This window comes from Kogia breviceps, chromosome 1 (genome assembly GCF_026419965.1).
Source record: "Kogia breviceps isolate mKogBre1 chromosome 1, mKogBre1 haplotype 1, whole genome shotgun sequence".
NCBI classification, from domain to species: Eukaryota; Metazoa; Chordata; class Mammalia; order Artiodactyla; family Physeteridae; genus Kogia; species Kogia breviceps.
Genome location: NC_081310.1, coordinates 21410114 through 21437231, shown reverse-complemented (window position 1 = coordinate 21437231; position 27118 = coordinate 21410114). Strand labels below are relative to the sequence as shown.

Below are 27118 nucleotides of genomic sequence, written 5' to 3'. Positions count from 1 at the left end.
AAGCTTGACCCTTATGTTGAATTATACTCTTTTATGGCTGTCAGAGCAGCTCTGTCTTCATATTTAATTTAGTGATTGATCAGACATCAAATGAACACCAACTATGTAAAAGGTTCAGTGAGGAATAAAAGATGAATGTTAGTGTCTTAACTTTAGAAGCACGCAATTCAGTGACGGAGACATAGGTGAGTCACTCAGATACAAGGCAGACTGTGGTAGGCTGTACTACGGTTGCAAATTTAGTGTTCTGAGTGTGAAGAAGAGATTAATTCTAATTAGAAGAATTTGGAAAGGAGGTTTTCAAATGTTAGGATATAAACTGAGCATTAAGGCTATGGAAAAGGACATCCCCAGTATATATTGGCATTATAATTTCAAGCATGGCACATTTAAATTTCCTTCTCCATCCCACCCCCAGAATTCAAAAGATTCTTCTCTTCTGGAGAGTAATAAAAAAAGAAAAGGCAGGCTAAACAGCAAAAGAGGCAAAAGGAAGAAAGAAGATCTTCAGGAAGTAGATGGAGAAATAGAGGGTGTCCTGCAAAAGAAAGGTGAGACGCCAGTCTTGTGGGTGGTGGCAGCTGTGTTTGCTCTGAGAGAGGCATTGCGATTCCAAGCTGTTTTGCATGGGGGACCTTCTGTGTGCAGAGACATTTACTAGACTTCTTTACTTAAAGATTATTCAATATAGTTCTGATTTGCTGCTGAATCACTAATCCTTTCACCTCCTTTTTTTGTTTACCAGCTAAAGCCAGGGGGCTAGAATTGCAGATCTCCAAGGTGAAGTTTGAAGATTTTGGAGGCAATGATACGACATTAAAAGTTAGTTCAAATTCAGAATTTCTACCTTTGATGGATATGGCCAATCAGTTATTCAAACAAAGCCTTTCTCTTTTTATCTAATAGGAACTGAGTATAGAAAAGGAAGCCAGGAAGGTGAGAAGGGCAAGCCTGGCTGTACCCTTCAGGGTAGTGAGGGATAAAAGAAACATGTCTTCAACTTTTTTCACCATTTTAATTACAGTGTACATAAGATACATGCTCTATAAGGAGTATTACTTTAACAGTTGTAATAGTTACTATTTTTTGGTGTTTGTTTCAGTTACAGTCTAGTTACTATTCACTGTATTTGCAAGGTAGATATTATTACAGCTTAGGAAATGGAAGCCCAGAGAGGTATTGCTAAAGTCACAGGACAGGTACTAGAGCTGGGATTCAATCTCAGGTGTAAGCCTAAAGCCTGTTTTCTGTCTACTGTACTTTGCTACTCCAAAGAGTAGGTCCTTTCATTCCACATTGATTCTTTCTCTTTGGGGCTATGAAGGACATGTTCCTCTTTATTCCCTAACAGGAGGTCTGCAAGATGCTCATACACATGCGTCACCCAGAGGTATACCACCACCTGGGCGTCGTACCCCCACGCGGAGTTCTTCTTCATGGACCACCCGGCTGTGGGAAGACATTGCTTGCACATGCAGTTGCTGGGGTGAGGTTTGCTGACACTTGCTTGCTTTTGTTATTTTTGTTGTTACTCGTTTTTATTTTTTCTCTTTGGTCAACTTGAACCAGACTTGGCATATTCTCAGGAGGACTGATCCTTTCTTCATTGTTTTACCTCTTTTCATGCTGCTCTTTGTGAGATGCTGTTTTCTCTTAATATATCCAGTTATTTATATGGCAGGGGGGTTGGGTGGGAAGCAAAATAATACAGCTGTAAGCAACTCTTTTTTTAACACATAGTTTACATTTTAGTCACTTCTCTTTCTCTTTAAGCCAGTGGTTCTCAAGAGCAGTAAAATAAGAAAACTGAGGATTGTATTTTCCATATAACTAAATATTCAGAATTTCCATTCAGAGTCATGATTTTATCCTTTTTAGTGTTAAAATATCTTTTCTAAAATGGTGATAATAGATACTCACTTGGCAAAATAAAAAGCAATCTTAATTTTAGTCCCATCAGATTACTTGGAAACTGTTGGATGGTAAAATGCGAAATGTCCAAGTAACTTCAGTTTGAAGAATAGCATACTATGCCAATCGTTAACAGATAGTGCTCTATGAAAGCAAATTATTTTTATAGGAGAACTTGATTGATTTGCCTCATTTATTCATTTGTTGAATAAATCTTTTGTGTGACTGCTGCATGCCAGATGTTGAAATATAGTGATAAGTAAAACAAACTTGGTTTTTATCTTTAAGGAGTTTTTCGATCAAATATGAGAGACAGACATTAAACAGTCTTTCACACAAATAAATGTTGCTCATGGTTACAATTACAGTGAGTGAGTGGGAGACAGAAGTGCAGAATGCTATGTGGTATGTTGTTGGTATGTTGTCTTAAGCCAAGTTAAGAGTTAGAGTCAAAGAGAATATCATTGAGGAAGTGAAATTTCAAGATAGCCAGAAGAATAGTAGGGTTTAGGCAGGGTTGCTGCCATTTGTATTGGTGGAACAGTGATGGTTTCTCTTCCTTTGCTTTAAGAACCTGCCTCCTCTGACTAGTAACTGGCTACTTCTGTGGGTTCAGGGCGGGAGAAACGCCAGTGGGGTGTGTGGGCGACCACTGTGTCACATCCCCCTGCTGTTTCCTTTCCAGCAGATAAATAACAGATGAAGTTGTTTTGGCTCAGCTCTAAGTGGGGGCAAACGTATTTCTTAAGATTCAAGACCCTTTATTCAGAAGAGATAATAACAGTTTTATAGTGATATCTACAGAGTAAAAACAAGTAGAAGGTATCCAATCAAAGTGTTGGATTAAATTTTAGATTTTTAAGTAATGTTTTTCATTGGACCAACACAAGATGAGGTTCCTCAGAAAACTGGTCATTTAAAAACTGTAATTTTGAGAGGGCGACTGAGTGAGGAAAAAGTAGGGAAGTGAAAATTTGACAATTTGGTCATTCTTTTATATATTTGTGCATAGGAACTTGACCTTCCAATATTGAAAGTAGCTGCTACAGAGATTGTATCTGGAGTATCTGGAGAATCAGAACAGAAGCTGAGAGAACTATTTGAACAAGCTGTGGTGAGTCAGCTAACGGCTCTAATTTTAGGTTTTCAAATCGTATAAGGCTGCATGGAAGACGCTGTTTTCTCTAATGCTGGTATTTGTTAACCTGTTCACTGGCCATTCTTTTCTGAACATGGTAGTTTGTTACTCATGGTGGCTAAATGTTTAAAGTAGATTGACTAACATAGACTGTTGGATAAAGTAATCTGTTTAATCTGAAAATAACGTAATTGGTTAGAAGTTCTGGGCTGTCATACCCAATAGCGATATGCTGAAAGGAGATTATCTTTGTGATATTTTTTTCACTTTTACTTTCCTTAACTTAGGTTTGACCGAACAACCTGTAAGCAGTGTGAACATTTTTAACATTTAAGGGTTATCACGTTATAAAAGTACCCATGGACATGTCAGGATAAACTCTTCTCTATTTGTATAATTGAAGCTGTGAAAAGAAAATTCTGTTACCAGAGAAATTACAGATTGGATTTTATTCTTATTATAATTCATGTTATTAAAATTTGGATGCTTAAGAACTTGTGAGGAAGATGACATTTGTATCCCATTAAAGTTTTATCTTCAGTATAGTGTTATGGTTACATGTACTTTCAAGTCAGAAACATGGGTTCAGATCCTTATGCCACCACATACTAATTGTGTAATCCTGGGCAAGAGATTTAACCACTCTAACCCTTAGTTTCCTTACGAGTAAACTGTTAATAATACTACTCAAATCTCATGGGGTTGTTGATTGTATTAAATGAGAGGGTTCATATAAAATCTTTAATGTAGTGTTTAGCACACAGCAAAAGCCAAAAATGTTAGCTATGACATGCTCACTTGAGCAGTCGCTAGTCATCACTGGTTGAAAACTAAAAAATAGTAAAAAGTTTAATTTTATGTTGTCACCATTTGCACCCCAATTATATAGGGGCTGGTGGACATGGCCAGTGCATCTGAAATGCAAAGCTGATGTGAAATTAGAAGAGAAAGTATATTTTATCAGTACTTGAAACTTTTTTTAAATAGCAAGAATGTGGCAAAATTCATTACCTAGTCCAAGCTAGTATTGTTTGCTGCTGTAGGCCAGTAAATGGAGAGACAAGTTGTTGGAGCAAGGAATAGAGACTTTATTTGGAAAGCCGGCCAGCGGAGAAGAAGGCTTCTTTTATTCTAAAACGGGGAAGAGGTAAAGTCCTGGTTCTGGTCAGACTCCAGAAGGGATGTGTTAGTTTTTTCCTTCCTGCAGTTATTCACACAGGTGAGCCTGGTCAGGATGTTTCCTGTGAGCTAAACATAGACTGGCATTGGAAAAGCTGTGGATGCACAAAGAAGATGCAGAGGAAGGGTGGGAAGGGTACTGTGCAGAGCAAAGCTAAATTCTTTCAGGTGTTACCTGTTTTCCAAAATGAGCTTGATTTAATTGTTAATTGGCATACAGCTAGAAGACAAGAAATAACTTTCATGTTTATGGTAAACACAGTGATGAATGAGGATAAAAGAGACAAAGGGCAAAATTAGGTTGTTAGCTGTGTGTTTATATCTTTCTCGGAACCAGTACTGAGCTGGTACTATGCCTAACAGCAGATGCTCAGTAAATGTATGGTCTAGCTCCCCTGTTTCCTGGACCCCCTGTTTCCTAATGAAAGTCAGTACAATAAGATATGTGTGGATCAGAGAGCAAAAAGGTAAAATCGGATCAAATGGTTCTGTGTTGAAAACTTTATTCTTGCTTCAGGCTAAATTCTGATGACCATCATTTATTCTTTTTTCCTTTTTTTCTCATTCAGTTTTCCAGAACATTGACAAATACTATTGCCCTTGCTTTCTGAGACCTTTGCTGTCTATAACTTTACTCTTTCATGAATGGGGTAATGTGTCGAGCAGTCAGAGGTTCTCCTTTGCAAACATTATCATGAAGAGGATTGGAAAGAGAGGCAGCTAGTGGCAGGCCAAATTTCTTTCCCGTTAAAATTCAGTGGTTCACACACTTTTTAGATACTTTAGCCAGGCTGACAGTCTGACTCTTAGCATGATCAGAGTCGCTCCTAACTAAATAACTAAGGATGAGCTGTGCTTTAGATTGTAAATCTACATCTTTTTATTTAAATTTCTCATTTTAACTGATTCTTAATCTGTTTGTTTTTTATTGTGGTAAAATACATTTAACATAAAATGTGCCATTTTAAACATTTTTACAGTTTGGTGGCATTAAGCACACTCATATTGTTATGTGACCATCACCCCCATCCATCTCCAGAACTTTCCATCTTCCCAAGCTGAAACTCTGTACCCAGTAATCACTAACTTCATTTTCCCCGGCCCCTAGCCCCTGGCAACTGCTGTGCTGCTATCTGCCTCTGTGAATTTGACTATTCCAGGTACTTGTTGCTTATATTGTATCTTAACTTACTCTCTCTGAACTCTATCTAGTTTATGTTTAAAGAAAGACTGAAGGTGATCGTTGTCCACACTGAATGTATTGGAACTTTACCCTCCTTTCTTACTCAATGTAGTCTTCAAACTAAGCCTCTGGTAGTTTCAGTTTGGGATGATGAAAACAACGTAAATGTATTTAATGCCACTAAACCATACACTTAAAATGGTTAAGATGGGGCTTCCCTGGTGGCTCAGCGGTTGAGAGTCCGCCTGCCGATGCAGGGGACCCGGGTTCGTGCCCCGGTCCGGGAAGATCCCACATGCCGTGGAGCGGCTGGGCCCGTGAGCCATGGCCGCTGAGCCTGGGCGTCCGGAGCCTGTGCTCCGCAACGGGAGAGGCCACAACAGTGAGAGGCTCGCGTACCGCAAAAAAATAAAAAATAAAATGGTTAAGATGGTACCACAATGAAAAAAATAAAAACAAAGCCTCTGGCGCTTCTTAAATTCCTCATATAGCAGATTCTAGGGAAAAGCTTGGATATTTTTATGTTGGTAGGAACATTCATGAAACGTTTGTAGTGAACTTAGTTTTTCTAGTTTAAAATTTATAAACTTACTATTTTTAAATTTCAGAACATAGCAAATGTGCCTAATTTACAAAAGAATTTCAGTAGTTTTATCATCACAGAACATGGATTGATGAGAAGACTATAATATGGATTGATAAGAAGACTATAAATGTATTATCCTATATGTAGTCTCTTACTGTTCTCTTTTAATCCTCTCACTTCTCCTAAGTCAGATAAAAATCAGAAGTAAATCACTGTGAACTGCCTTCTTTAGGGTTATTCTTTTGGTGAAAGATCCTTGAAGTTTAAGACTGAAAAAAGTGTATATACTTAACCATGCTGCAGTATAGGGATATATTTATGATTGTCTTTTTGTGATTCTTATTTCTAGTCAAATGCACCATGTATCCTTTTTATTGATGAAATTGATGCTATTACCCCCAAAAGAGAAGTTGCTTCAAAAGATATGGAACGAAGAATTGTAGCCCAGCTCCTAACCTGCATGGACGGTCAGTTTGAAATAATGAATTCATTTTAAGAGAATGAATTTTCTTTTTTAGTGTAAGATGTGAAGATATGAAACATTCAAGTAGCATAAAACTCAGAGTAAAAACAGAAATCTTTTTCTTTTCATAAAAGATTGCATCATTAATTTTTGGAGTATATCTTACAGTTATTTTTAATGCATTTACACACATGTATAAATACAGTAACATTGTTTTGCTTTTTACAATACTCTGATTGCACCATACACACTATTCTATAACCTGTTTGTATCTTAATATTTCTTGGAAATGTTGCCATTTTAATGCATTTATATCTACCTCTTTTTAATTGCTACTTGGTATCCTTTAGGATAAGTTTATCATATTGTACTTAAATATTTCCATTTTGATGGATATTCAAGTTGTTTTGGTTTTTGCTTTACAACAAGTTGTAGGGAATATCCTTAAATGGGCCTTTTTGGTACACATGTATTTTTCTAAGACAAAGCAATGGTTAAAGAGTGTACATTTAAAATTTTTATAGGAAATGGCAAATTGCCTTCCAAAAAGACTTTGCCATTTACATCTTTACTGGCACTATACGAGAGTCACTCTTTCTCCAGATCCTTCACAACATTGAATTGTTTTAATTTTTGCCAGTCTGAGGGATGAAAATTGGTATCTTTGTTGTAATGTGCATTTCCCTGATTACCATTGGTGTAGATATCTTTCCATACTTTTTTGGCTATTCACATTATTTCCAAATCCCTTTTCTCATCCTTTTCCCATTGTTCTATTGAATTTTTTAAAAATGTTGAGTGAATATTATATTTTAATATATTATGGAGACAAATCTTTTGTTAAATATATTGCAGTTACTTCCTATCTGTAATTTGTTTTTCAATTTTTTTTAATGGTTTTTGGATACAAATTTGGAGGAAAGGACTCAGCATGAGTAGAACTTTTGGAACTAAATCTTACCTACTGTGAAATAGCATGTTTTATGTACATAAGAAAATTTGAAGTAATACATATTTTGCATTCCTTGGGATGCTAGGTTATAGATTGCTTATTCTGCTGTTTTATTTTTATGTAAAATTTTCTTGCCATGTTTTAAGGACTGTGTTCTTTTTTTTAAATATCTGCATCAGTTCTTTTTTTAAAAAATTAATTTATTCATTTATTTATTTTTGGCTGTGTTGGGTCTTCATTGCTGCATGCAGGCTTTCTCTAGTTGCGGCAAGTGGGGGCTACTCTTCGTTGCGGTGTGCGGGCTTCTCATTGCAGTGGCTTCTCTTGTGGAGCACGGACTCTAGATGCGTAGGCTTTGGTAGTTGTGGCATGCGGGCTCAGTAGTTATGACTTGCAGGCTCTAGAGCGTGGGCTCAGTAGTTGTGGCAAACAGGCTTACTTGCTCCGTGGCATGTGGGATCTTCCCAGACCAGGGCTCGAACCCGTGTCCCCTGCACTGGCAGGCGGATTCTTAACCACTGCGCCACCAGGGAAGTCCCAGGACTGTGTTCTGAATTATCATTATTTTATTGAAGCTAATTTATTATCAGTTATAAGATATACCATTATTTTATGTACCTCTGAGAAGGAAAATGGCAAAACACCAAAGTATGACATAATGCTTATCCCATTGATAGTATAAGCATTCTGATTTCAGAGATATTAAAATGTGGAAAAATGAACAAGTACAGGAATTAAGCAGACTACTTATTATTAGAACATTACTGAAAGCCCTGTTAGTTGGGATTTTTGGTGTGTCTATGTGTGTGTTTTAGGTTTCCCCTTTATAAACCAAAATAGGGAAAACAGTAAATAATTCAACTTACATAGTCATCCTTTTACTGAACTGAACTTGGATCTAGTTGCCCAATGCCCAGCAAAGCCAATTTACTGACACTGGGTTGTGGTGAAGGAAAGAACAGTGTTTATTGCAGGGCACCAAGCAAGGAGAGTAGGCAGCTAATGCTTAAAAGTCCCGAACTCCTGATGCTTTCAGGCAAGGTTTTTTAAAGGCGACATTAGGGGTGCGGGTCGCAGGGTACATGATCAGCTCCTGGGCATTTTTCTGATTGGTTGGTGGAGAGGTAACAGGGTAATGTTTCGGGAATTTTAATCACTAGCCAGTCTGGGGGCTCTGTGCTTGTGGTCAGCATGTAGTCACCATCCTCCACTGGGCGGAGGGTCTTCGTTTCTGTAGAACCACTGAGAGGTATGCGTCAGATTGTTATCTATATATTCCTTCTGGAGGAACTAGGAGCCCTGTGAGTCTGTTGTTGTAATTGTTAGCTGCTTGAGTTCACTTTTTAGAATTCTGGGAAGACCAGACAAGAAGCAGATGACACAGAGGGGCTTGTACGCAGGACGGCTCTGCAGAGTCGTGCTCGGTCTCAGTTCTCACTTTTCTTTGATACTCCTTAATCCTGAGGGGAGCGGGTGGGACAAGAAAGGGAATAAAGTTTTGGATAGAGATGTTAATCATAAACTTGGTGGAGGAACTCAGTTTTACGGGGACTTCTTTCTTTCTCTCTCCCCAAATAGCTTGTACCATGTGGTCATATTTTTCCCTACGGTTGGAGAACTTTTCTTTGTAAAACCTTATTATTAAATCAGGGTTTATAAATCTGAAATTGTAAGAAGTTAACACTTTTAGATAAATTAATATGAACAAGATAATTAAGGAGACCACTTAAAAAAAGCTAATGTCACCTAATTTTAAAAACTTAAACTCAGACATAATTCTAATTATTAAGAGCTGCGAAGGATCTTAAAATATCATTTGTTTATGAGGAAACTGATGCACAGAGAGCTAAGGGCCAGATGCATACAGTGAGTCATTAGCAAAGCATAGGCCAGAATCCAGATGTTTATTTATACATATGCAATTAATGAGCTACCACAAATACTTTATTTATGAGAGCTATTGTCCCAGAAGCATGTTAACTAGTTTTTGTTTTTGTTTTTTTTACTCTGTGTAAAAACAAGTAAAACTTCATTTTTTTAGTAATCAGAACTTCATACTTTTGCCTAATGTAACTTCAATTTAAAATGATCAGATCCTCTAAAAGTGAGAAAAAGAGTGGGATTTATCTTGTAGTAGGTGGCCAATCCTAGCTAAGGTCTGATTTTTATCTTTCTAGCTTTTGAAACAGCACTTGTGTTACTAAGTATTGACTTCCTGTGGAAGGATATTTTCATTACTGAAGATTTAACAGATTTCCATGATTGTTCTTGTTGAATTATGTTATTAACCCTTGCTGTGTTCAGAGCATATCACCAAGACTGTAGTGTCTGAGCAACGTGAACTAGAAAAAGGAGGCAGACTCCTACCCTTGGTCATTGTTTTAGCTGTGAGACTGAAAGCATCCCTGAATCAGCAGTGGAACAGCTTTGGCTCTATACCAGCATTAGTGCAGGAAGGGTTCAGCATAGGAACATCTTCCTGTGACTGCAAGTTTGTAGCTCGTGGTGCTACATCAATTCTGAGGTGTCACCTCGTTTTCTGTAAAGTAGTTCTGCTTGTTCAGGGATCTCCTCTTGTAGCATGAGTGTCTTTTTTTAGCTGATTCCTTTTATTCAGTTTTCAAAAAGTATTAAAGAGCTTTCTTGTCTTGCTCAAACGTATGCCTTATGCCTCTTTTCTTTTCAATCCAAATTTATCCGAAGAATAGTCACTGCCAGTTAAATGTTTCTATTTCAGTTCTATTCTGTAACCCCACCCCTACAATTGTCTGTCTGCCTCTACCATTCCACTGAAACAATCATAGAAAACTCGTTGATGATCACTGGTGGCCACATCTTTTGGTTTGCTCTTAGCCCTCACCCCTCTGAACCCAGCTCTTACAGTTGTTATCTGAGGGGTAGGGATTGTATCTAGAGTAGTTCCTGGCACGGGGCAAGCACCCCGTGAGTGTTACCAGTGGTGGTTGAGAGCATTTGATACTGTGATCACCTTGTCCTTGTTGTTATTATCACGCTTGGCTTGAGTAACACTCTGTCCTTCTGTTCTCTGACAACTCCCTACTGCTTTCCTTTACTTACTTGCCTCCTTTTCTCCATCCCTTAAAGAAAGATACGTCCCATAGGTTTTACACTTGATCTTCTTTTCTTCTTGCCCTCCCCACTTCCCGACTAACTCCTGTTCAATGCATTGAAAAACTGTCAAATTACATCTCTAACCTTCATTTCTGATAGGCTTGCAACCCATCTTCACAGCCACCTGTCAGAATCTTGAAGGTGACTGTACCACGTCCCCTCACACTCGGTGTGTCCAGAGCTCCACTGGCTTCCCCTGTGGCCCTTTCTGCATGTCTGACCTCCCTCCTGTATTCCACATTTCAGTTAACAGCATCCAAACTGAGTTGTCTTTGTCTCTTCCTTCTCTTCCGCCTTCACATTGAATCATTTGCTTAGTGCTTTTAATTCTATCTACAACTTGGACCTTAAATTGGGCTTTTTGTTTTCATCTCCTGTGTTCCTGCCTTCACTCGTCTCTCACCTGATTATTGTATTCAAATCACAACAAACTGTTTTTGCATTTATTCCTCTTTACTCGATTCAAAATTATTAGTTATCTTTCTAAAACATAAATCTTACCAGAGGAACCTTTCATGGCTTCCTGTTGGCAAAAGAATATACTCTAAATTCCTCACAACTTGGCTGATAGAAGACTTAGTTACCTGTGAGGGGGTGTAACCTCAGACTCTCTGCTAGTCACCCCTGGTTCAGTTGAGAGAAATAATACTTGTGGAAAATACACTTTAGGCCCTGCATTCTGTCCATTAATAAAAATCTGTATCTGGATTAGGCCAGAGCAACTGGAGACTATATTGTATTCCCCCATCTCAGTGCTGTGAGTCTGTTTTGAGATACACACTACTCTGTCTTGCCAAGACTCCCTATTGGTAGACCACTCACCTTGCCTTAACATGCCACACCTGTTTGTACCTCTGTGCTTCTCGCTCATTCCATTTCTTCCATGTAAAATTTCATTACCCTATGTTTCAGCTTATCAATATTCTATTTACCCTTCAAGCCTTTTCTGGAATGTTACCTCTTCCCTAAGTTCTCCCTGATTCCTCAGTCTGAATTCATAATATCTTCCACCATATCACTGTGGTGCTTTGTTTATGCTTACTGAGCTTCAAATAGATTGAGCTGCTTGAGGACAAAGTTTGTATTTTCCTCACATCTTTCCCATACTAGACATTTAGTGAATGTTAGTTTTATATACATACACATATATATATATATATATATATATATATATTGCTGTCAGTGTGTAATACTCTCTCTCTAACCACGTAAATGACTTGTGTAAGCATTATTATCCTTAATGTCAAGTGTCTTGTTCACCACTCATCCTGTGTCTGGTTCTTACTAGATCTGAATACCATGGCTGCTACAGCTCAGGTCCTAGTCATCGGAGCTACTAACCGACCAGACTCCTTAGACCCTGCTTTGAGACGTGCAGGAAGGTTCGACCGAGAGATATGCCTAGGTATCCCAGATGAAGCATCCAGGGAAAGGTATACTTTTAGAGAATGAAGTTTATATGCCACTACATCATCTGAACTAAATGCTTTGAAAATGAGGGGTGAGAAATACCATGTAGCCTTTTCTTTCTCTCTCTCTTTATGTGTCAGTGAAATTGATTTGGAAAGGAAAAAGCCCACATTAAATTAATGCTTAAGAAAACAATTTACTCATTAATACGGCAATTGTTTCAGGCTGCTTTTTTCAGTAGTGATATTGGACTTATGTATCCATATTCATTCATCTGGTCTTATTAACAGTGTCTTGTGTTTTTTAGGTGGCCAGTCAGCCTAGGGCGAGTGTCTAGAGCTATGGAATAGTGCTCACTGGTCCGAGTTTAACAAGTATTTTATTTTATTTTATTTTTATTTATTTATTTATTTATTTATTTATTTATTTATTTTGCTTTGGGAACAATGGGTTTATTTGAGGTGAATTCACAATGCCTTCACTTAAAGTAAGATTCTGGACTTCATTATGAGCTTCTGTATACCATGTATGAACACAGAAAACCTTTAGAGAGCTCTTCTCTAATGATCTTCACCCAAAAATACATGCCACAATTTTCAAAAACAGCACACGTACAATTGTTGGGGTTTTTATGTTACCCTTATAAGATTTGTTTGTGTGATACACTAAACGTATATATTTTAATGACAATAGAGGAAGCAGATTATTACTGGCATTAAAGTACAACCATTTCTAGACGGTTTTAAATGCCACAGAGTCCCCTGGTTAAAATGTAAAGCTGCACAGCTTGCCTATGTCATCTTTATGATAAAGTTAAAACAGCAAGAGGATTTAACTTTCACTCTACATTTTACTGCCAGGTTTTTATTTAGATCAAGTATCGCTGCAGCATTCTGACCAGCCCAGATTTAGCAGCAAATGGCAGGAATCATATAAAATGCAATTTTTTTTTTAACAAAGTGCTTTTCTAAGATATACATACATATATAAATAGGTACAAAATAAAGTGTCAACATTAAAAAGCTCAACTATTTAAAAGCTTTTACCTATTTAACTTAAGTAGTACATATAAAACACTGAAATGCAAGGATATGGAATCTACTAAACAGATTCAAAGTCTTTTTTTGAAATGCAAGACCAAAAAATCAAATTCTGGTTTGCAGACAAGAAAAAGGTATAAAAAACCAGAATTCCTAACAGAGCAGCTAAAAAGGGGCAATTTTATAAACCTCATCAGCTGAATCTCTATCATGAAGTGATTTTTCACCTGATTGCAAAACTGCCATATTTTGGAACATGTTTCAATTTCCCAGACACATTCTGTCAAAACTTCATATACCGCCAAGTTACAAACCTGTGCTTTGCCTTCTCCCACCTAAAAATGAAAAACTTTAAACAATAAACTTACATTCTATTAAACCATTAGATCTAAGCTTATCTGTTTAGTGTGAATGCACTAACCAGGTACATTTCCACCAAGCACACAGGGTAATCTTGTGCATCACAGTTCAGCTAAGGTGTTAAGACAATCCTTCTTGGAGTTTCTTTTTCATAATGTCAAAGAAGCATGAAAGCAACATTGCTCACTTGTTACTGTGTGTTTTAGAATCAAACAAACCTTTATAAGCTATAGCTTCATGTGCTATCACTTACAAATGGGAAAGTGTGGTGGGGAGGGAGAAAATAACAGGAAAGGAAACACACTGTATAGACAAAATATAATTAAAAATAAATTCTCCAAGGGGTAATGGAGAAATAGTTGGAGAAATAGATACTTTCCCAGCAGCTAGGTCGGAAATTTTTGGTATTTTTTTTCTGGCTAAATAGGATTTTTTTTAAGGTATAACTTTTAAGCTATCAGTTTTCATTGTTCAAAACACAAGATATGAAAATAAAACAGTAAGAGAGACAGGACGGAAAGATCTGTAGGGAAGGTTTATAACGTTGCCTTGACATAAGAAATTTCTCATCAAAAGGTAAAGCTTTAACATAGTTAAAACACTGACTAATGAAGCTGTTTTATGTGAACAAAAAAGAGCACCTAAAAACTAAATGTGTTAATATTTCTCAGTTCTAGAAACTATAGAAGAAGAATAAGTCACATGTTAAGTTTGAAGTAACAAGTATTTTAACTTGTTGCACTAATCTGCCTAAGGTCACAGGTTCCCTGACAAATAATTAAATGGTAGCCAGAGAGTTGAAAGCTGACTGTTTGCTCTAGGACCAACCTTTCCTAGTAATCGGGGTTGAATGTCCATAGAGCAAAGAAACGTCCACCAATATCTCAGTAACAAAAATATCTCGGGAGGCACTGTTCAGGCAATGGAGTAAAGAAAATCTAGTAATGTGCTGAAATACCGGTTTTGTTTTGTTTTTAGCTGAGTTGGGTCTTCGTTGCTGCGCACAGACTTTTTCTAGTTGCGGTGAGCAGGGGCTACTCTCCATTATGGTGCGTGGGCTTCTAATCGTGGTGGCTTCTCGGATTCTTAATTACTGCGCCACCAGGGAAGCCCTGAAATACCGTATTTATAATGACTTTTGGCTTAAGTTAATGACACTAAATTGCTGTACAGGATCGCCAGTGGCTTTTAGAGGAAGTGGTATGTAGTGAAAGGATAGTTATGGGGACAGTGGAGAAGGGAGGAGATGAAGGACAGGAGACTTCATGAATGCAGGACATAAAAGTGATCAGAAGACACTTTGGACAGGAGAAAGCATTCGGAAGGAACAGGTCATCCTTACCTTCTTCCCAGTGATTAATGTGACTTCAGCTTTTGATTCATTGGCGTTTTCTTCTTCAGCTGTTGTATTCAGTGTCATCTATAGGTATGCTCATTGCATTCTCACATATATAATCTTTAAATAGTTACTCAACCATTCACGTTTCTTTGCTAACATGTTTATACCCACAGCAAAATAATATTATTTAGTATTTAAGTTGTTTGTATTTATTCAGCAAACATGTATTTAGTATACAGTATATGTATATACCACTGGGGTAGGTAATTTGAGGATATAAAAAATTGTAAGTCCTTGCTTTCATGATGCTTACAGTACAGAAAGAGAAATAAGGCCTGTATCCTTTATCAAGCCTTTTTTTGATTAAGTGCCAAACTTAATGGTAGAGACATAGACACAGTAGAGCCCATCATCCCTGCTAGATAAAATCCTTTGTCCATTGATCACTATTCCATCATCAACAAAGTTCTTAAAGGGCTTTTCTAGATAGCCATATTTTGAAAATTTTCAAGCCTACAGAAAGGTTGAAAAATAATACAATAAATATCTGTATGTCCTTTAGCTGAATTTACCACTTGTTAACATTTTACCATATTTAACTCTGTATATAAAAACATCATATATTTGTATGTGTGTGTATATATCTTTATTTTTTTTTGCCAGCCCATTTGAAGGATAGTTGAAGACATCATGACACTTTAGCTGTAAATACTTCTTTTGTGTAACTCTCATACCATTTTCCATACTAAAGAAATTTAACACTGAGAATAATATTATTTAATACACAATCTATTCTGATTTTTCCAGTTGCCCCAAAACTGTCCATTGTACCTTTAATCTTTCATTTTGTTTAGCTTTTTTTTTTTACCCTAGATTCAATAAAGAGCAAACCTGCTATGTAGTTGGCATGTCCCTTTAATCTCCTTTAATCTGCCTTTTTGGGGAGAGAGTACTTTCATGACATCGACATTTTTTAATTGTCTAGATAAGTCTTTTGTAGATCACTCTACAACTTAAATTTATCTGATTGCTTTTTCATGATTAGATTCGGGTTAAATATTTTGAGCAAGAATACTACATTTGTGGTGAGGTGTCTCAGAACATTTCAGGAAGTTCGTAGTGTCAGTTTGTATCGTTGTTGATGTTAAATTTGATCACTTGAAAAATTTGTCAGAGTTCTCTATAAAGGTACCTTTTCTTTTGTACTTAATAAATAAAATCCATCTATTTCTAGTATCTACAGTTATTTATGATTGCCTTTTGTCGGTTTGTTCAAACTCCATTTTAGATTCAGGAAGTAAATTCTGTAGGCATACATTGGTGTTTTATGTAAGCTGTAATGGTCTAGCTAAGTCTTAGACGGCTAGGGGAAGAGTTATTTCTGAGACTGAAGAGGAGTGTTAAATGTTTACTATGTTTAAGGGCAATTGGGAAGAGCAAGGTCAAGCCTGAAAGAAGATAGCTCTTGAATATAATTATGAGGTAGAATTTTTTAAGGAAGACAATTTTTACTTTTTTAAAAATTTTTTTGTGGTAAAAGAACACATACGAACTTTGCTATTTTAACCATTTTTAAGAGTACAGTTCGGTAGTGTTATATGTACTCACATTGTAGTGACTCTCTAGAACTTTTTCTGTCTTACAAGACTGAAACTCCATACCCATTAAACACTAATTTCCCCTCCTAAGGAAGTGTATCTCTCTTTTTCTTTCTTTTTTTAATAGTTTTTAGAAATTAGTTAATTAATTTATATTGGCTGTGCTGGGTCTTTGTTGTGGCTCTCAGGCTCTTTGTTGCAGCTCACAGGCTTCTCTACTTGCAGTGCGCGGGCTCAGTAGTTGTGGTGTGTGGGCTTAGTTGCCGTATGTGGGATCTTAAGTTCCCCGACCAGGAATTGAACCCGGGCCCGCTGCATTGGGAGCGCAGAGTCTAAACCACCTGGGAAGTCCCAGAAGAGTATTTCTGATTGAGTCTTTGACAAAGGCAGAATACAGTTTTCTTATTTTTATACTTTTGTCTAGCTCTGAAGGCAGAAGCAAACTAGTTATATTATTATATGCAGATGTTAATGAGTTAAATTCTAAGATGGGGAAATTATATGAATAGAATTAATATATTAATAGAATTATATCAGTGTTTATTTTATCAATAATTCTTAGGAAGTCATTAATTGAAGAAATATTTAAGCACCTGTTGTTTACCAAGGAGACACAGTGGTTGGCATTTCAGTCACCACTTTATATAATCAGAAGTGTGATGAGTACAGAAAGACAAAGACAGGTCTTACAGAGGATATATCAGGCAAAGCTAACATGGTCTGGAGGTTCTTTTTTTTTTTTAATTTAATGTTTTTTAAATTTGTTGTTTATTTGGTTGCACCTGGTCTTAGTTGTGGCATGGGGGATCTAGTTCCCTGACCAGGGATCGAACCCGGGCCCCCTGCATTGGGAGGGTGGAGTCTTAGCCACTGGACCACCAGGGAAGTCCCCATCTGGCGGTTCTTCAAGGCTTCTCTGAGGAAGCTGAGACTCAAAGAATAAATAGTGGGCTTCCCTGGTGGCGCAGTGGTTGAGAATCCGCCTGCCGATGCAGGGGACGCCGGTTCGTGCCCCGGTCCGGGAAGATCCCACATGCCGCCGAGCGGCTGGGCCCGTGAGCCACGGCCGCTGAGCCTGCGCGTCCGGAGCCTGTGCTCCGCAACGGGAGAGGCCACAACAGTGAGAGGCCCGCGTACCACAAAAAAAAAAAAAAAAAAAAAAAAAGAATAAATAGCAATTAACTGATCACATGGTGAGAGTGATGACAGTATTGGTAGGAATAGCATGTGTAAAAAGGCCCTAAGGTGACTGAGAGCTCAGTGTGTCCAGGGGACTGGAAGAAGAATGTGGCTATAGAAATAGAGACAGGATGTGGAAAGGCTGCAGAGGTGTACAGAATCCAGCTCACAGATACCTTGGTAAGGGTTTTGGACTTATTCTGTAAGTGGTAGGAAGCAATTAAGTTAAGCAGGACAGGGATGGAAACAGATTTTTGTTTTGAGAAGGTCACTGTAGCTGCAGTGTGAATAAGGAATGACAGGAGAGCAAGATGGGTTGTGGTAGCCCAGTGAGGAAGCTGTTGTGACATCCAGGGGCGGTGGTGGGTGGGCCTAAAGAGGTGGGAGTGCAAGTACAGATAAATGGAGACATTTAGGAAGTAGAATCAATAAGTTATGTTTATCAATAGAATATATGTGTGGAGAGATGGGGGCTATGAACAAGAGGGAAATATTCCTAAATTTCTCGCTTAAGCACCTGATGGTTTTCAGGTGCTTAAGGGGTGGGAAATACTGGAGGATAAGCAGATTTTAGAAGAGGATTTGGGGATAGATGGAGTTTAGAGGCAATTGCAGGATGTCCAAGTAGAGATGTCAAGTTGGCAATTGGACAAATGAGTCTGGATCTCCACAGAAGCCAACATTTAGGAATCATCAATGTATTGATGGCAGTTGAAGTTAAGAATGTAGATGAGATTGTCCAGAGAGAGTGTGAAGAGAACATGTCAGAGGTTCTGGGACAGGCCCGAAGAGGCTAACAGGCTCAGGATGTAGGAAGAGCAGCCAGGAGCATTGGGAAATTGAAGAGAAAGTTGCGTAATGGAAGCCAAGAGAAGTCTATGTTTCCAGAGGGAGGAATGAGAGGTCCAGGGAGGGAGGGCTGAAGAAGTGTCTTTGAATTGAGCAGCCTAGAGGTCACCAGTAACCTTAACAAAAAGCTGTTTGAGTGGAATGGTAGAGGTAAACTCCAGGTTGGAATGGTTGAGGAGTAAAGGGAACCTGAAAAAGCGAGAGCAGCAGACTTCCACAGTTCGCTCAGGAGAGTCTGCAGCGAGGGAGAAGGCAGAAGGTGGTGGCTTCATGAGGGGGTAATGGGGTGTCTAGAGAGGACTTTTCTAAGGTGGGAGAAGCTTGAGTGGTGTCTTTACGGGTTGATGGGAAGGAGAAATGGGAGGATCAGAGAGTCAGAGCTTATGTATCGGTGCTGGCCTTAGCACGAGGGCTAATTTGTTGACGTGATAGTAAAGGGAGAAAGAACAGATATGCAGGCAAGAAGGATTATCAGTTTGGTCCTGGAAAATTGAGAGTGTTGTCTCTATGAATTAAAAAGTGAGATCTTCTGATGAAAGTGAGACTACGATGGTTAGGTTAGAGGTTTGAGGAGGATGAAGGTCTGAAATTACTTCCTTGGCTAATTTGAGATGAACTGGCTATAGGGTAACAGGATTTTCAGGCAGTGTTTAGGATTGGGGTATGGAATGGTACCAGTAGGGCTGGTTTAATGATTTTTTTTCCCATAGCAGTGCTCAACAGTCTAGGTTCAGGCACAGAGAAAGCAGAGATTTAGAATTTAGATTAAGAAAGAAAAAAGAGAGTATGGACTCTTAAATTGTAAAAATAGGACTATTTGATGAGGCGGTGGTGAATCCAAGAACCTACTGAGGTTTGAAAACAGGTGTGTGGGAGACTGAGCGAAGAGGAGATGCTGGAGCTAGTGATTTCAGAGGTGGGACAGATCCAGGTGCTGATAAGGTCCAGGGCATGACGGTCCATGAAGTGGAGAAGAGGGCAGAGACAGGTGAGACAGTGGTGCAGAGGCCTTCAGTAGGTGCCGGAACTTTGAGTCACTGAAGGAAATTATCTGGGAATCCCAGCGCTGCCCATATGTCCTGTGCTTTTTTCTAGATGTTTAACGTTTCCCAGCTTTAGTTTATTTATCTGAAATACAGTAATAATAACAAGACCTTACTTGATCTGTAAAATGATAATAATACTTTAACTTAAAGGCTTCTCATAAGAATTGCATCAGTGGACCTAGCACATTTGGCACATAGCAAGAAAAGAAGTTTTTGAGGTAGCTATTGGTATTTTTCTGAACTTTAAAAGCATTTTATTATGTAAAATGTGTACACAGAAAGAGTCTAATATAATTGTTTTGGTTTCTATTCTTGCCAAAAAAAGCATCCCCAAGTTTATTTTTATTGTTTCTCACCATTTCTGTGGATAAAGAATTCAGAGAGGCTCAGCCAGCTGGTTATGTCTCAGGCTCTCCCGTGGCTGCAGAGACTCTAGCTGGAGCTAGAACATGTGGAGGATTAGGGCAGCGGGGCTGTGCTTGTCTGCCTACTTAGCTCTCTGTATACCTATCATTTGATCTTGTCTGTTCTTGCCTCCTGCCCCCCCAACCCCTTTCTCGTCTTCTCCGCTGAAGGCCTCTCATGTGGCACCCTTTACAGGATAGTGTGGGCTTGCTCAGAGTCGGGCAGCCTCAGGGTGCAAGGGTTCTTCCATGGCAGGTTAGGGCTGCAGCATGAGGATTGCAGGAAACAGGCTGAAGTGACACTGCTGTTCATTTTATGTTATGTTTCGTTATGCTGTGTTATAGTTGTGCTGGGTCTTAGTTGCGGCTCATGGGCTCCTGAGTTGCAGCTCACCGGTTCCTTAGTCATGGCATGCAAACTCTTAGTTGCAGCATGCATGTGAGATCTGGTTCCCTGACCAGGGATGGAACCCGGGCCCCCTGCATTGGGAGCTTGGGCAGCACTGCTGTTCTTGACCTCAGGATTTGTAAAACATTACATCAGGGCTTCCCTGGTGGCGCAGTGGTTGAGAGTCCGCCTGCCGATGCGGGGGACGCGGGTTCGTGCCCCGGTCCGGGAGGATCCCGCGTGCCGCGGAGCGGCTGGGCCCGTGAGCCGTGGCTGCTGGGCCTGCGCGTCCGGAGCCTGTGCTCCGCGACGGGAGAGGCCACGACAGTGAGAGGCCCGCGTACCACAAAAAATAATAATAATAAAAAAAAAAAAAAAAAATACATTACATCAAAAGGAGGAGAAAACAGCAGTCAAAACCAGCCACTCTTAACACACCCCAGCCAGTCCAGGAAGAGGCAGGTCCTGGGAGCAAGGCTCTCCATCCTCCAGTCACCAGTCCACCCAGGGCCATGCCAGAGGGGCAGCTTGGACTCGGACACTGAGGTCTAAGCTCTTTCTACAGCAGATCTTCTAGCCTTGGAAGTGAGGTCACATAACGTCAATTCCACTATTCTTTATTAGTTGATTGCTCACTCAGGTCAGCCCAGATTCGAGAAGAGGAGTCATAGCCCCACCTCCCACTGAGAGGAGGGTTGAGAATTTACAAACATGCTTAAGAATGGTCACAATAATGAACCCCCATGTTTTTATCACCCAGTTTCAATAATTATCAACATTTTCACAGTCTTATTTTATTTATCCTCCACTTTTTTTTTCTTGGAGTGTTTTAATGCAAATCCCAGGCATTATATCATTTCAGCTATAAATACGTCCATATCTAATGAATAAAGACTTTTTATTTAGCATTACACAATGCCTTTATATACCTAACAAATAATAATTTATCTGACATCCAATCGTGTTCATATATTTGTAGTATGTAGTTGTATTATGAAGTTTGACTATATCCATGCTTAGCATTTTCATTTCTCATCTTTATAAGTATTGTTCCTATATGAGGATCACATTTCATTTATTCACCTTTGTAACTTTTCTGAAATTCATAATTGCCAAATTTTTTTCATTTGCTAGCCCTCTTACAATTTTTTCTGCACTGTTTCCTCCAAGTTTTTTTTTTTTTTCTTTGTGTATGTATATGTCTGTATATGTGTTTGTTTGGGTCTGTATATTATACTGCAGTGAGAAAGGCTATCTTTATAAGGTCGTAATAACAGGACCTGGCATGTGGTAAGTCTTGACAGTTGAGAGCTGTTACTATTACTATTTCTATGCTGGCAGCTTAAGAGAGGCTAATTGCATGTGTGCAGTACAGGCTACTTTGTGGAAATGTGAGTGCTATTGTAAAACAGTCATATGACCAGCTAACTTTTGAGCTAGAAAACTCCAAATATCTATTTCTGTAGATTCTTGCTGTTGAACCACTTCAGATTTTTCAGAAAAAGATCTTCAGACAACACCGTGGGGCTGTCCGTCTAGCTGCTGGTCTTCTGACAGGGGCAGGGGCAGGAGGTTGGGCGACTGGACACAGACTTTGACCTTTTTTTCTGACAGAGTTGATCTAACTGTTGTCCACAAACCTGGGGCTTCCCTCTCCTGGTTCAGTTTCACCTGCTGGTTGACAGGGTGGAGGGTATGTTGGGTCTTCAGACTTCTTATGCAGATTTTCAGATAAGTTCTGTGCTTTGGCTCCCTGCTGTTGCCCTAATTTCTGTAGTTTAACATTTTGGTGCCTCTGGTTCATGGTCTTTGAGGTTCCACCAGACAAATATATTTCCTTCTCAATAGCGCACCTCTCTGCAAAATGTTAATTTTGACTTTGTGCCCTCTGCAGGGCCATTTACCATTCTCCACAAGTTTCTTCATAAATTTTGGTTCAAGATTACAGATAGTCAAGTATTTGTTAGTCTATACTGATAGAAATAAATGATTGAATAAATAAATGGGTGAGAATAGGCAAGTCTCTGATGCAAAAGAATTTCAAATAATTTGTGTGGTTGCATTGCCCTGAAGGAGGTGGAGTACAGATCCCTATTTCTTAAATGTGAGCCAGGCATAAGTGACTTACTTACAGAGAGTGTAGTATGGAAAGGGAGGGAAGAGTAACTTCAAAGTGAAAACCCTTTCAAACACTGTCTCAAACCTGATAGTCAAGGTTCACATCTACAACAATAAGTCGTGTTGACAGTATGTATCTTTGATAACGATATAATGAGAATGTCACTTTACCTCTGTGGTCTTCTTCCCGAAAATGATTTACCCTAGTCTAATCGTGACAAAAATATCAGACCAATCCCAGTTGAAGGACATTGTACAAAATACTGGGCCAGTAATCCTGAAAATTTTCCTTAATGACAGGAGAGGTGTATGAGGTGTACAGAGAGGTCTCTGAACTATCTTTGCACTAATTCTATAAATCTAAAACTTTATAAAATAAAAGGTTTATTTTGTTTTAATTAGTTAAAACTCATCCCATTTACAGTCAAATATATTATTAAACCTGAGTTTTTATTCTGGGAATTCCTAATACTTGAATTTTTATAGGGATTTGTAGTTCTTAGGGCACCAGCTAGAGCTGACATGGAGAGACCCATGTTGGGTGGCCTTTCTCTTCTTTGGTAGTAAAATATGCATATATCAGCACCCCCCCACACACAAATATCTGTTTCCTTCAGTATCTCATCAGTGTAGATACCTGTCTTTATTATAGAGCCATACTGAAGCCTAAAGCCTGAGACAAGTGTTGATAGCTTTTTAAGGACCTCATGGAGATAAAGACTGATCCTCTTGTTGCATATTCTTTGCCGTACTTCCAGGATAGGATGCGGGGAGGTTGGGGAGAGGGAGTAGAGTACAGATAATTTCCTACGTTCTTTGACCATGGAGTTTGTGTTCCTGTTTGTTGTTCTTGTCTTGTTTGTTTGTTTTTGTTTTGGAGGTGGGGTGGGGAGTAAATATTGCTGAAACACTTTTACTCAACTGTGTTGAAACTTGAAATCTCTTAATGGTTATTTTCTCCTCCTGTGGAGTTTCCATAGTATGATGACCAAAATTACATTTTTTCAGGAGTATACTATAACTGAAAAAAGGATGATATTTATTTTATCTTAGCTAGTTTTCTTAACATTCTAAATTTCTTAGTATTCTTATGCATAGCAGCAAATCAGGTCTGTATCTTTAGGAAGTAGTTCTATAATGGGACTTCTTCTTGGCTCCTATTGTTTACAGTATCAAAGTGAATTATTTTTCATTTGTCAGAAATGTTTATCTGCTTCTATTCTATTCACTTACATGATCCCAAGTGACATTTGTATAGTAACTTATTCTCCAGTAACTTGACATTTGAAAATATTAGTCTCCTACAAATTTGGAAATTTCAAAATATATTTCCTTGTCGAAGTTAATTTATAATATCAAAATATATAAATAATAACAACGAACATTTATTGGGCACTTATTGTGGATCAGTCACTGTTCTAGGATCTTTGCATGTATTCACTTAACATCCCTACTATAAGTGCTACTGTAATATATATTTAACAAATGGAAAAACTGGAGCACAAAAATGAAATAACAGAGAGTGGCAGAGCTGGCATTCAAACTCAAGTGGTCTGGCATCAGACCTTTTTTTTTTTTTTTGGCTGCCTTGGGTCTTAGTTGTGGCATGTGGGATCTTTTGTTGCAGCGTGCAGGCTTCTCTTTAGTTGTGATGCATAAGCTTCTCTCTGGTTGTGGCGTGTGGGCTCTCTAGTTGTGGTGCATGGGCTCAGTAGTTGTGATGCACGGGCTTAGTTGCTCCACGGCATGTGGGATCTTAGTTCCCTGACCAGGGATCGAACTGGCGTTCTCTGCATTGCAAGATGGATTCTTAACCACTGGACCATCAGGGAAGCCCCTGGCATCAGATGTTTTGTCCTGAATATCTTTACTGCTTTTTAAGTTTTATTCAGTAAATCTTACCAGAAATTGTTTAAGATATTCCTTTAATAATAATAATTATCCAGAGTCCATAGTTCATTGACACATACCATGTTGCCAGTTCAGTTGAGCAAAATTTTTCACACATACAGTACAAAGGATGAGCAGTAAATAAAGATGAAGTTGGAGAAATAACTGTCCTAATATAAAATTGGATATTAAAGTTTGTATCAGCATAACTTTTCATGATGAATAAAATTAATGGTTGATTTTGAGTTTAGAGACTTTTTTATTGCTGGCAGATGTCCATTTAAACTACTCTAAAAGTAGAATTTACCTTATATCCTTGTACATCATTTGTCTTATTTCCTCTGTAATATTGTAAAATTCTTAAAGGCAGAATACTTTTTAAAAACCAATTTTTTATTCTTCACAGAATTTAATATAGTTTCTTAAAAACAGATATGTGTATACATTAGCCCCTATTGAGATAAGGTGGGATATATTATAGCGATTTAGCATTTGCTGAATGAGTGAGCTATTTGATCTTATTACCTGTTATGATACCATTGACAGAGAGGAAAGGCTTCAAATAAATATATTCCGTGACTTGTTTTTACTAATAGGTTAGGAATCTGAATTTCTTTTCCTTGTCTTTTCTACAGAATACTTCAAACTTTGTGCAGAAAACTAAGACTTCCCGAAACTTTTCATTTTCGTCACTTAGCACACCTAACGCCGGGCTTCGTTGGTGCTGACCTGATGGCGCTCTGCCGAGAGGCAGCCATGTGTGCAGTCAACAGGGTCTTAATGAAGCTGCAGGAGCAGCACAAGAAAAATCCTGAGGTTGAAGGTTTGCCCTCTGAAGGAGGCCAGGAAGAAAGGATTGGAGCTGGACCCACTTCTAAAACACAGGTGCTTTCTCTACAGGTACCATAAACTGTCATTTAAACATTTTTATTATTATTATTTTTTTTTTTTTTCCTGGTACGCGGACCTCTCACTGTTGTGGCCTCTCCCGCTGCGGAGCACAGGCTCCGGACGCGCAGGCTCAGCGGCCATGGCTCACAGGCCCAGCCGCTCCACGGCACGTGGGATCTTCCCGGACCGGGGCACGAACCCGTGTCCCCTGCATTGGCAGGCAGACCCTCAACCACTGCGCCACCAGGGAAGCCCTAAACATTTTTAATATGTGTTATCTTATAAGCAGGCAAGTGTCAATATAGTTGAGGTTGGGCTTCCAAATGTTTAGGGCTTCCCTGGTGCAGGGGACGCGGGTTCGTGCCCCGGTCCGGGAAGATCCCACGTGCCGCGGAGCGGCTGGGCCCGTGAGCCATGGCCGCTGAGCCTGCGCGTCCGGAGCCTGTGCTCCGCAGCGGGAGAGGCCACAACAGTGAGAGGCCCGCGTACCAGGAAAAAAAAAAAAAAAAAAAAAAAATATATATATATATATATATATATATATAGTTGAGGTTTATGATTTTCTGTTTCATTGGCATTGTATCTTTAGAGTAATTATCAGTTATACCCAGAGTGTCAAAAGTACAAGTTGGTTTACTTTTTTCAGTTGATTCTGAATAAATTCCTTTTACAATAATGATTACGAAATCTACAGCAGGTGTTGGCAAACTATGGCCCACCTGCTCACTGCCTGTTTTTGTAAATTACAGTTATATTAGAGCACAGCCATGCTCCTTTATTTTATTTTTTAATACTTTTTTTTTTCTTCTTGGTTGTGCCAGGTCTTAGTTGCGGCTCACGGGCTCCTCAGTTGTGGCATGCGAACTCTTAGTTATGGCAGGCATGTGGGATCTAGTTCCCGGACCAGGATCCAACCCGGGCCCCCTGCATTGAAGCACAGAGTCTTAACCACTGTGCCACCGGAGAGGTCCCCATGCTCCTTTATTGACACGGAGTCTTTTTCTACTTTCACACTTCACAGCAGAATTCGCATAGATGTCCATACAGCAGAGACCACATGGCCCATAAAGCCTTTGGTGTTTACTTTAATTCTTGACAGAAAATATTTTCTAGCTCTTAAGAGAACATTGGCATTGTTGTATTTCCAGGTTACCTTTTGGTTTGATATACTAAGATATTCTGCTGATACAACCATATCTTTGTCCCTAGCTGCAAATGGTGCTGGAGGACAGTGCTGAGAATGTGAGAGGGACATTTATTATCCAAGATCTGTTAAAATTTTGAGTTTTGTGAGTCATGAAAACTCAGTATGTAGCATTTTATTGCTGGCACAGGGCGCTTTTACATATTATATAACTTGCTCCATGTAACTTTGTTAAGTAAATATCATTACTTTTCCCATTTCATAATCAAAGAAACTAAGCTTAAGAGATTGTGACTTGCCCAAAGCCACACGGCCTCTACTTTCCAGAGCAGAAACTTAGATCCAGGTCTTTTGTTTTCAAATCATTTGTTTGTTCCGTACTCATTTGCAACCACAATGATATCTGTTAAAAATAATAGTAAACTCATTCCTTTTATAATATTGCATATAAATTAGACTTTTATAAGTTGAATTATTCAGTTACTTTTTACACCTGTCCTTCCATATTCCTCGCAAAGCAAGAAATCTGCCTTTGAAGTACAAGATTCACTCGTACTAGGAAAATTGCCTGCTTTCTATTTAGTTGATAAACAATCAAGGAGCCGTATTATGAAATTAAACTGCCACCAGAGTAACTTTGTTTTAATTTCATCAAAATTCAGCTGTTTCATGAATATTTGTAAATGAAGAATGGAAATAACATGATTGTTGAAATGAATATTTGCCAACTGCTTATGTTTGCTATAGCTAGCCCTAGCAGAGTAACTAAAAATCATTCTTCTATATTTGATGATCGTCGATGTATCTTTGCTTGACTAAATCAAATGGTCCATTTGGAGCAAAATAAATGACCTATGTCAATGGAGAAAATTATTATAATGCATAGAAGTTCGTGTAGTTTACAGAAATATTGCAGTA

The 27118-nt window shown here is 38.7% G+C and overlaps 1 protein-coding gene across 9 annotated transcripts in view; it reads left to right on the top strand.

Moving 5' to 3' along the window:
* Positions 1 to 27118, top strand: part of NVL (nuclear VCP like) — a 111005-nt gene that overhangs the window by 12951 nt on the left and 70936 nt on the right. For 5 of the 9 annotated variants that reach the window (XR_010839523.1, XM_059069352.2, XM_067028320.1 and 2 more), the window contains exons 7-13: positions 419 to 551; positions 746 to 822; positions 1352 to 1486; positions 2924 to 3025; positions 6347 to 6464; positions 11833 to 11977; positions 24801 to 25065. Coding sequence is in view for 8 of the 9 variants with exons in the window: in XM_059069352.2 (XP_058925335.1) it covers positions 419 to 551; positions 746 to 822; positions 1352 to 1486; positions 2924 to 3025; positions 6347 to 6464; positions 11833 to 11977; positions 24801 to 25065 (975 nt within the window). In the remaining variant the exon portion in view is untranslated. The remainder of the gene's footprint in view (positions 1 to 418; positions 552 to 745; positions 823 to 1351; positions 1487 to 2923; positions 3026 to 6346; positions 6465 to 11832; positions 11978 to 24800; positions 25066 to 27118) is intronic. The other 4 variants (XM_059069362.2, XM_067028329.1, XM_067028344.1 and 1 more) reach the window with 1 other exon arrangement.